Source organism: Arvicanthis niloticus, chromosome 15, assembly GCF_011762505.2.
Source record: "Arvicanthis niloticus isolate mArvNil1 chromosome 15, mArvNil1.pat.X, whole genome shotgun sequence".
Taxonomy (NCBI): domain Eukaryota; kingdom Metazoa; phylum Chordata; class Mammalia; order Rodentia; family Muridae; genus Arvicanthis; species Arvicanthis niloticus.
Genome location: NC_047672.1, coordinates 32,157,990 through 32,169,342, shown reverse-complemented (window position 1 = coordinate 32,169,342; position 11,353 = coordinate 32,157,990). Strand labels below are relative to the sequence as shown.

The window sequence follows — 11,353 nt, the reverse complement described above, 5'->3', positions numbered from 1 at the left end:
GGGCTGAGAGGGTGTGTTTTCCTTTAATTTCTCTGCTGACTTAGGTAGGTGCTTCCTAATAACTTCTTAACCCTGAGATCTCCATTGTGGATGGGAATTTCTCTGAAAACTTGCTTTCTGTCTTTTGTTAGCATTCTTTCCAATTACTTTCTCTAATTTAGCAATGACTACAGTCACCCTCTTTTAATCTTGTCTTTAAGATTTATTATCTCTAAATTCTACTATCGAATTTTTCTTCTTAATAAATCCATGTTGTCTAGCTGGACCAACCACCTCCCTTTATTTCTCATTAACTCCCTGCTTCTTTTTTTTTTAATTCAATATCTAAATGCATATGTGATTGTAGAGGAGGAAGTATCTAGACACAACCCTTTAAAATATCTTTTCTGCCATTGGGATTCTAATGACATTGCTTCTTTCTGAATAAAACTCTCTTCAATGTACACTCCATTATTCTTTACCTATTTATAATAAAATCCATCATTCCTCTGTGGTTGGACACAGAGAATTCCAACTGAGTAGGTCCCTGAGATTCCGTTTTGGGGATTACACAGTCAACAAATCTAGCACCAACTCGGAACATAAACAGAAGGTTTACCTATCCCACATGAAGCAAAGAACCTGGTCCCTCCCAACAGTTTTTCTTTAACTCTGTGTAAAGATGCAATTCATATCATAATCAGGAAGCATCAAGTTTGGAAAATGAATCTAATGCTTTGTGATAGTCTCTAGTACAATTTTAGGGCAAGGGCATTCCCAAATCTGTGTTCTAAAGTATAGGTGGAATTTGCAACCTCAAGTCACCACTTCCCTTTGTGACTGGAAATAAAGGCAGCAAACAAAACAAAGCAAAACAAACACCCATTCAGCTGTATGATGCATTCCCTTTCTGACATATCTGCAAGAACGAAGACCAAGTTAGTCTCTTATGTAGGCCACTCTCACAAGCCTTAACTTCCTACGTCTCTCAAAAGTAGTGATTTAAAGGTAAGCAATCGCTAGCCTAAGCTGTTTGGACTTGAAAAACTCAAAGAACGGCAAATTCTAAAAAGTTAACTTCTAAAGTTAACTAAAGCATTAAAGCTGTCCTAGCACATTAGACAACCTATTTCAGTCCCTTAACTCCAGTACAACTCCTAATCAATATTTAATATCAAATATACATTTAAATATGTTAGGGATTAAAGGAGGAATTAATATATAATTATATATTATATAATTAATTTATCTAAGTAAATAATTAATTATATATAATTATTTACATATTATATATATATATATATCCCTCCATCCAAATGTGTAATAGAGATAGAATTAAAAATCAAAATGTTAGTACTTTGCTGATAAAACTATATCATGATCAAAGAGGGGCTTTCTAATACTCTGTCTCCACGATATCACCCAGTCCTTAGACTTGGGGTGACCCACCCAAAAGAAGATTAAAACAAAAACCAAAACAAACCACTTACCTGGACAGCAGCATGGACCATGATGCCTTCAAGGCAGTTAAGATGCTCTTCAGACCTGCCTCTGGAAGGCAGCCAAGTGTGATAGCCACATGGAAGCAGGATCTGAGTTGTGTGTATGCTGGGGAGTTGCAGAAGAAATGGAGGTGCAGGATGTGCGTGCAATAACCCAATTCCTCATGTCCCAGTTAAAGAACACCATCTTTTTCTAATGGGAGAAGTGAGAGGTAGACGGGGCAGAGGGAGATATCCCAAAAATGACTCCTTGCTTGAAAAAAGATAAATGGGGACAAATAACAGATTGTTGCCTCCATAAATGAGGCTAACCTGTACCCTCTAGGGGAGGTGAAGATAGGGAATACATGTGTCTCACATTCAAGGTCTGCTCTGGAATTAATCCCCAGCTTCCAACCCAGGTTTCAAAAATACATCTAAAAAAATATAAATGAATACATAAAGAAAGAAAGAAAGAAAAGAAAAAATTGACAACTTTCTAACCTCCTTAATGTTCTAAAAAAATGAGTAAAAATAAATTTATTATAACTAAAAATTTTTTTCAAACCTAAAAAATTGTTTTGATTTTGTGTGGTGGTACAGGATTTTAAGTTCAACACTCAGGAAGCAGAGGTTGGTGGGTCTTTGTAAGTTAAAAAAAAAAAAAGACATCTATTATTAGATTCTGTTACTTGATCATTCCTGTATCAGATCTGAGGAGATAAAGATGGCATAGGGCCACAGAGGCTCAGCCCAAACCCAACCAACACCCAGATACATTTTCTCACTAAGCCTGATCTGTTTAACAAAAACTAGGAAAAAGAAATACCAAGGGACTCAAACTGTTCTTCTAAGGCACCTCACTAATAAATATTCCCCACAAACTGCTCAAGTGCAAAGAACAATACTCAGACCAAGAAAGACCATTTAAAAAAAAAATCTTGCTTCTTTCATCTGTCCACTGTGGAGTTCTGAGTATCTCTTGGCTCAGAACTCTAAGTAAGACCTGATAGTAGTAGTGTATCAGAAGACATTCCCAAACAAAAGTCCCCAAGGTAGAATCTTAACTATGGACATTATTTGAGGCCTTGAAAATTAAGTTATTTATCAGTTGGGAATCTAAGTACTTTTTTAAAAACTTAACTCCTGAATAGTTAATAGAGGTTCTTGTTAGTTTCTTTAATTCAGTTACCCAATAGTAGGTCTTCTACGGAAGGGGGCAAAAAGAAAACCTTACCTCGGTGGGCCCTAGAGTATCCAAATTATCTAGCCTCACATGAAGAAACAGACAAGCAAAAGGAGACCTTCTCCCAATTAAAGGGGAAAAAAAAAAAACCCAACAGGTTAGGGATCTTGTACTCTTATGTGTAATTCAAGGGCAATCCTACCTGCTCTTCCTGCCCTCACTGTAAAACTCTGACCCTCCTGAGGATTACAGGCTACCTTCTTTGGGCCAACCCAAGGATCCCTTCCTCACATAGTTTATGAGAACCCAGTAGCATTCCAATGCTATGCTTTTAATCATTTATTCTCTCAAGGATACCGGAATGCCCAGGACAAGAGACAGAAGAGAAATGACATTATGAGTCTATCAGCCCCAAAGAAAAGTCTCTCCCAGGATGCTGAAAAACCAGTCTCACCCAAGACTTCCAGGTGTAGACATGAGATGGATTTAGCCTGTTAAGAAAAGGGTTTTGTTATTAAATACATTAGCCAAAGGACTCAGGTAAGTTCTCAGCATTTAAAGATTTATAGCAGCAGAAAACAGCATGGCAGGGCATCATGGTGATAGGGAGGTAGGGTGAGAACATGGGAACACAGCACGAAGGAACACAATTTAAAAGTCAATACACTTTACTTTTACTCGTAGCTCTTGGCAGAAACTTAGCATGTAACTTTTAAGATAATTTAAGCATCAGCATTTTGATCTATAAAACAGGGGAAAGCAATTTGCTTACCCAAGTGCCTCTTACAACTCCATGAGATCACAACACCCTTTACAAGTGTGATAGATGGGTGGTATAAGATATGCAGGAGGGGGCCATAGGGGCTCATCAGGTTAGGAAAGGCCTCTCAGCCTCATATTTAATGAAAGGAACACACACGTATACGTACACACACGCGCACACAAACATCAGTGATTTCAATCCACAGTAGCTGGGACACACAACAGAAGAATACTTCTGATGTCTTATTCCTTCAAGGGGGCAGAAGGGCCCTGAGGTTTTAACCTAAGATTCTGTTGTTAGAGAAAGGCGCTCCTATTTGCTAACAACTATTGTCTAGCTGTTTCCACCCCAAATCCAAGACAGCAGCTCTCTAAAGTAAACCAATCTCTCCCTTCTCCCCTCACCTACCAATTCACCTGTAACAGAAACAACAATGTGCAGACCACCTCCACAGAAATTAAGCCCTACTTAGCCACTAAGAGGTGAACACATTCGACTACCCTTAAGATTACTTAGGGTGGGTGGGGCAGCAGGAACATCATCTCCCCTTTTTTTCTGAACCGCTAACAATGGTTGTGAAAAGCGTTGTTTTGTACCTGTCCCACCCAAAAGTTACTTGGGCTTGCCCTCTAGGTGAAGGAGAAACTGTTTCAGACCAGTCTTTTCTCTCTTGTGCTCTTCCAGTAGCCTCCAAATTACTTAACCAATCTTTCCATAATCGTGAGCCAGAAAGTTACCACCCCTGAGAAGGAATTTTAAAAAGAGGGGAGGGGGTTTACAATGCAAGCGCAGGGTTCCAAATTATGCTATAGGAACAGCAAGCCGACTCATACCACTCCCCAGGCACCAAAAAGCGTCTCCCAGCCATACATCCACAAAGCAGAGGTAGCTGGGACAATAGGGAGAGTCAAAGACATTAGCTTCCCATCAACCTGAAATTTTTGTTTTCAAGATACTGAAAATAAATTAGTAAACATTGCTGTTTACAGAAATAGAAGTATTTTGTTTCCAAAGGCCTCTCTTCATCCAAGTCTGGACATTTCCAAGACTGCCACCCTGGACACCCTCTCCAAAGTCCGCCCTGGCCAATGGGTAAGACACCAGAGTCATTTGGGACTGGGGGACCCACAAGCATCTCAGAATTCAGTTTTACATTTCTGGTGCCATGGAGGGAAGAATCTTCAATACTGGAGAGTTCATCCCTTCTCACTGGTTTCTGCAGGCTGTGTTGAAGAAACAGTTCATTTCAGGAGATGTTTGTGTTGCAAGACATCCCACTATCTTCTGGCTCCCAGTCCCTCTCCAGAGTCTGACAAGTTTGTCTGGAACCATCCCCAGTGCGGAGCAACCAGTCTGTGCCTTGGTTTAATGATCCTGGAAAATAGGAATGGACAGAGAGAAGGCAAGGACAGCGGCCTGGGGGGTGGAGTGGCGGGGGACGGGGGTTGTGCTTGAGGGAAAGACAGACAGCAAGACAGTCCTACAGGCAAGCAGTGAAGCTGGTCTCCTGGCCAGAAGAGGAGCCAGAGTCGGAACCAGAGCTTTCCACCAGGGCTGGGGGTGGTGGCTCAGGGCGGGGAGTGCGACGACGACCCCGGTACTCGATCATGTCGGGATGGTAAGTTGGGTGGCGACGGGCATGCTTGGTCAGGTGGTCGCTCCGGGAGAACTGCTTGGGGCACAGCGGGCAGGAGAAGCGCTTTTCACCGGTGTGCGTCCTGTAGTGTCGGGCCAGCTCGTCAGAACGCGTAAACTTCTTGTCGCAGTCGAGCCAATCACAGGAGAAGGGGCGTTCCCCCGTGTGGGTACGCTGGTGTGACTTGAGGTGCGATGACTTGTAATAGGCTTTGTTGCAGCCATGAAAGGAGCACTGATGTCGCTTGGAAACGGGCGTAATTTGCCTCCTTCGGTACGCCGGGCCGGTTGCTGGCGCAGGGCGGGCCCCTGGGGGCCCCTCGGGCACTTCTCCGCTGTCATCCGGCTCCTCTGGGGCCTCAGGCGCACCCAGGATGGCAAAATCGCTGCAGGAGCTCTCGGCGTCAGAGAGCTCATCCTCAAAGAAGGCCTGGGTAGGCTCAGAGCACCCAGTAGGGCTGGAGCACCAGGTCGGCTCAAAGCGGCTAGTTGAGGCACACGGAGCGTCTTCGGGGTCCTCCCTGGAGCCTTCCCGGGCACCACAGCTTAAATCAGCCAAAGCGCTCGCAGCCAGCAGGTGGGGAGCGGCATCTCCTTCTCCGGGGCTTGGAGCCGGGACCTCGAGGACCGGGGGTATCCACAGCACCCCCCGTGACCCCGTACCCTTCCCTGCAGACTCCCGGGACACGGTACCCACCTCGGAGACAGCCGCTGCGCTCGCGCCTTCGGGGTCCGTTGCGCGCCGGTGCAGCACGGCTCGGGTGGACATAGACACCAGGCACTCGGCAGCGAAGTAGTCCAGGCAAGCCACGGCGGCTGACATGCTGGCGGCGCCCGGTTGCGGGCGAGCGCCGTCCGAGCGCGGCCAGCCGCGGGCCGGTGAGTCCCCGGGAGCGTCCGTCCCGCCGCTTGGAGCCGAACGAGCTGGAAGCCGGTGCGCGCCGCTCGCCGCCCGCAGCCGCTGCTGCCGGAGCCGAGCCCGCCCCGCCTGACGCGCGCCCTGACGCACTGAAGCCTGCGGGGATGGCGGGGACCCGCCCCGGCCCGAGGACACCCCTGGATCGGGCTGCCGCGCGGGCTAAGGCATTCCCAGCAGCCTGAGAATTATCTTGTCTGCGCTTTCTCTCCGCTGCTGGCGAGCCAGGTAATTTCAATGCGCGCAAGTCCCGGATCGCAACTTCTGGGCAGTCTGCCGGCCTCGCCCCCCCGCGCCCCTGGTTCCTGGCCAGTTGGGTGTCCGGCAGAGTCCTAGAAAGTTTTTTTTTTCCTTAAGGGGGAGGAGGGAGCGGCGGAAAAAAAAAAAAAAGCGGCGCTAATACCTGACTTGTCTTTCGCTTCGCAAACGCGATCGCTGGCGAAATGGGCTGGGATTGCGTTTGACTCGCGTCCACCGCTCGCAGCTCAAATGGAAAATAGCCCCAAGTCTTCATCCAAAAGAAAACGGGGGCGAAACAAAGTTTTCTCATTTAGCAGTTCGGCTGATAATGCACGATCGGTAGCCGCGTCGCCAATAGATCACCACGTAGCCATTAATTAATAGCGCTTTGAATCCGAAGCGGTTTTAACCCTGGCGAGAGCAAAGAATCCTCCCGGCTTGAAATAGAAACTTAAAATCCGTGGAGTAACGATTTAACTATTCAAGCAACGAAAGAAAAAATGCACGTTTAAACTGCATTAACCTGTCACAGGCACACAAACAAATTTCCACGCTGAAATATAAATTACAGACTAGCAACGAGATAAACACATTAAAATGGACTCCCACAATTTTAATAATAGAAAGTCACGTTTCCAATTAGGCAACCTCTTCTATTTCTCTTTTGATAAAAAATTAAAAATAAGAATATGCAGCAAAATGGTATAGAATGCTCATCCAGAGGTTTATGATTGTGGGGGCTTTTTCTTTTTTATAAGCAAATATGAATGATTTCTTTCACATGTCTTCATTGCTTTATTTGCTCTCCCCCTTTTTTATTTTTTAAAATTAAACCCCCCCCCGCAGAAAATAAACAGGATAATTTCTAAATGTAGTGCTACCACAGTTTGGGATGTACAGAGGCTTTACTTTTATACTACTAAGTTATGTGCATTTTATTTGCAATGCTTCAGTATTTTTTTTTCTTTGGAAAATTAAAATGATGCACAGGCTTCAAGAATAACATATGTCCATACACTTAATGACTAGAAAAAGCAAATATGATATTTTTGTCGTGTTTGGTTCGGACTTTTAAATTTATATTAAGCATCCAGAGAGGGTCGAATGTCATTTCCCTCGTTTCTTCAGCACTGTTCATTTTCTCCCTCGCTAATCAGTATCATAAAGGGCAGATTCTTCTAACGTTTGCTATGCTTTATCGCACAGCTAACTAAGTATGTAAACAGACACGTGTATCTTTGTTAGTGCATTTTAAATTTTAATAAGTGTTACTGTGCTGCACATGTCATTTTGCAGCTTGCTTCTCCCAGCATGATTTTTATGTTGATACCTGTCGAACTGATCATTTATTTCAGCAGCTTTAAAATAATATTGGCAGCTGTATTGTGGTTAAAGAGACCCACTTCTAAAACTGATAATTTTTGTTAAAGGTATTTGCCTCAAATTTTCAGACGCTGCAGCAATTCATACATGAAAATTCTATCAGAATGATTTAGTACCTGCTTTTCTTTTAAATTTATGATTTAGAAAAAAAAACGTGTGGAGGTATTTTTAAATGATGAAAGAATGTAATACAAGTGTACCTGTCTTGTATAATTAACAAATGTTATTATTTTGTCATATCTGTTTCAGATCTTCTTTTTAAATTTTAACTATTCATCATTTCTGATGAAATTCAAGTCCTTTGCATGCCTCTCTGGCAGCACTCTCCAACCTTTCCCCCAAAGGCAAACACTATCATGAATTTGGTATGCAACTTTGCAATTTAGGCTGCAGACTTTCAACTGCATATGCATCTATATGAGCTATTGCTTTTTTAAAATGTATATACATGGTTTTAGACTGTATACATTATTCTTCGACTTGTTTCTTCCTCCTTGGTATGTTTTTGGGGTTTTCCCCCCCTCCTAATCATGTTGGTAAATATAAACGCAGTTCACTCATTTTAATTGTTACATTGTAGATCCATGCATATGAATGTGTCCTATTTATTCCTGGTCCTACTGATGAATGTTGGAGTTGCTGCCAGTATTTTGGTATTGCTGGTGCATGTTTCTTTTGCACATATGTAAGCATTTCTCCAGTGTGTACCTAGATGACGAGTGCTAGGCAGCACTCGTGTTTTGAGCCTTACTAGAAACTGCCAATGACGCCCCAATTTGCACACCCATCAGCAGCAGATGAGACGTCCTGTTTCCTAACATGATGCTAAACCCATTCTAGAGTCAGACTTATTTCTATCAGTTGTATTTTCTTTTAAATACCCAGTACCTTGTTATTTTATTTGAATTTCCCTCACTGCTAGTGTGGCTGGGCAGTTTTCCATGTACTTATTGGCTGTTGAATTTTCTGAGTCTGTGATTTGTTTTTTCTCAGCCCTTGTCATTTTTCCAATAGGCTATGTGTGCCTTTTATCTTTCATCCCTTGGATTTATAGTGTTTCATGTGTATATACATTGAATACATTGTCCCAATCTATAGCTTGTCTTTTAACTTTTGATGTGCCTGTATTATAGAAAGCATTAAATGTTGTTGCAGCCATATTATTCCCTTAAAAAAACACACAACAATTTTTTAAAAACAGTTTTTATTGTCTCTGTATCATTAAAGAAACGACCCACACCTGATGCATGAAGACAGTGCTTACATCTTTCTCCCTGGTGTTTCCTTTCCACATGTGAAAAACTTGGTGTAAAGCAGGAATTGATTTCAGTCCTCTCTCCCCCACCAAGGATAGCCTGCTGTGACCTGATTTACTTAACAGTCATCATGTCCCTATTAATGTGTGATGCCACCATGATTGTAAATTAAATTTCCATATATTCATGGAAATGTTCCTAGTTTGTCCTTTTCCATGGACCAAACCAATTCTGAGCCAAAGGCACACTCTTAATTACCATGCCTTGATAATGAGCCTTAATTATGACAGCTTGGTAATAACTCTTAATGTAGAGGAGGGCTTGCCCCTCTTTGTTCCTTTTACAACCACACTGGCCATTTTTAACACTTCACTCCTATACAAACTTTAGCATCAGCCCATCAAATTCTAAAAAAAAAAAAAAATTTTTTTTTTTTGTATTTTGCTGAGGTAAATTTACAATTTATTTTGAGGATCTGTGACATCTTTATAAAGCCAATTGATATTCTGATTTTTCAAGCACCCTTTAATACCATGTTATAATTTGTTTGCAAAATACCTGTGCCTCTGCGTTAGGTCCCCTCCCCCAACACCTCACAGCTTTTGTTGTCATGACAGTGGGATAATTTTTCTATTAAAAGTATAATTTGTTGATTGTTGTTTTTGAAGGGGCTAATGATCTTGTTTAAAAGGCAAACATTCTTATTAGTTGGTTTTTAGATAGCTTTATAGTAGTTTTCACGTATATTATCATATTATCTGAAAATAAAACCCTTGACAGCTTTTCTTCCTTAATCTCACTGCCTGAGTTCAGACCTCCAGGGCAGCTAGTGTTAATAAGCACACTCCCTTCCTTTCTGTCTCATTGAGAATATGTCTAGTGTCCATCCTTGCTTATTCCATATGCTGTGCATTTTAAAATAGAAATCCTTTGTCAGGCTGGAGTAGCTTCTTCTATCCCAGTGGTGTTTAAAGTAGCAATAGTTTGAAAAAAACCTGAGATAAACACTGAAATTGTATTCTATTCCCCAGACTGCTGAGGTGGTTATAGATTTTGTTGTTGGTATGTTAATGCAACAGTTCACACTGATTGATTTTCTAATGTGAACCTGTTGAGTTGCTAAGATAAAACAGTGCCTTGCCATTATAGTTTTAATACACTGCTTTAGACAATCTATATTTTTAAAAATGTTAGCAATGTATTTATATGTGTAGGCTTAGGATTTCCCTTTCTTATGCTGTGTTTGATTACTGTTTGGTATCAGGGTTATATTATCATTGTAAAAATGGATTTGGAAATTTTTCTTTTCCTCTTTTCTCTGAAAGTTTGTTTCTGATATTAATTCCTTAGATGTTTAGTGAAACTACCATATTTTGAAATTTTAATGCACTTTCTCTAACCCACTAACCCATTTTGGTGATTCAGATTTATCTTAAATAGATATATTAAAGCCTACAAAATTTCAAATTTTGACTTGTATTATCTCATTTAACATACTACAGTATCTGTTGTCATACTCCATTTTTATTTCATATATGTATGTATACATATATGTACATATATGTATACATACATATTTGTGAATTCTTTTTCCCTCTTAGCAAAGGTTTATTTATATATTTTTACAAGCTTATTGTCTGTGATCCTTTCAAATGGGCAGCTTCAGCTGATAAGGTCTGTTTCTTTCAATATACAGATGCATGTTTATTTTCTGTGTTTGTTTTTCTTAATCCCTGACACTTGTGTTGAGTGTAACACTTTGTTGTGATTTCTCAAACATTCGTTTTCCAGAAGAACACTCTTCCTGGATTTCCCTGTTATTAGGTCCCTTGAGTGAGTCTGTAGCCAGTGTTTACTGTGTGAGTTCTTGGGATTTGGCTCCTGGAAACACAATTGAGGATTATTTTAAATAAAAAGCATAATAAGGATAATTTCTCAATGTGACGTTTACAGTGGCCTTGAAACAAATGTCACTAGAATAGTCTCACTAGCCCATTCAGAGGCTCCTGGGAATGTCACACAGATGTCTGGGAAGGCCATCTCGACATCGCCTTTTGCCTAAGTGACTCAGTGCAGGGGGAGGGGGGGAGTAGAAATTCAATAAATACACACAGAATAGATGAATGATTACCAATCTCACAGACAGCTTTGCTGGGAACACTGCAAATGGGGGTGTGCCTGGCTCAGTCTCCCCCCCCCCTCCATTTTGTCAAAAGCCTGCCGTTCCTATTCTACAGCATTGCCTTCTCTTTTCCCAGTTTTGCTTTCTTCCCTCTCCCGCATCTTTTGTCCTTCCTTCTCTACAGCATAATTTGAGTCAATATTAAATAATAGACTAATAGCTTTAATTTAAAAAAAAATCCTTCTATCTCTTTCAATGTAGCAACTATCGTAACTATATTGCCTTTCAGAGTTTCTCAAGCCTGAATGTATTCTTGCCGCCAATTCCTCACCCTTGTATAATGTTAAAGTCACTGCAACATTTACTTCTTGTTCCTTCAGACACTGTTCTTG

General features: G+C 41.6%; 1 protein-coding gene across 1 annotated transcript; it reads right to left on the bottom strand.

Annotated features, from left to right (window-relative positions):
• Positions 1-4,889: 4,889 nt before the first annotated feature.
• Positions 4,890-5,867, bottom strand: Klf14 (KLF transcription factor 14). Its single transcript, XM_076913197.1, has one exon. The coding sequence runs from the start codon at positions 5,865-5,867 to the stop codon at positions 4,890-4,892; it is 978 nt and encodes a 325-aa protein (XP_076769312.1).
• Between the last annotated feature and the right edge of the window lie 5,486 nt (positions 5,868-11,353).

Excerpts from the sequence above, each read along its gene's own strand:
- Klf14 (XM_076913197.1), bottom strand. The coding sequence starts at position 5,867 with ATGTCAGCCGCCGTGGCTTGCCTGGACTACTTCGCTGCCGAGTGCCTG.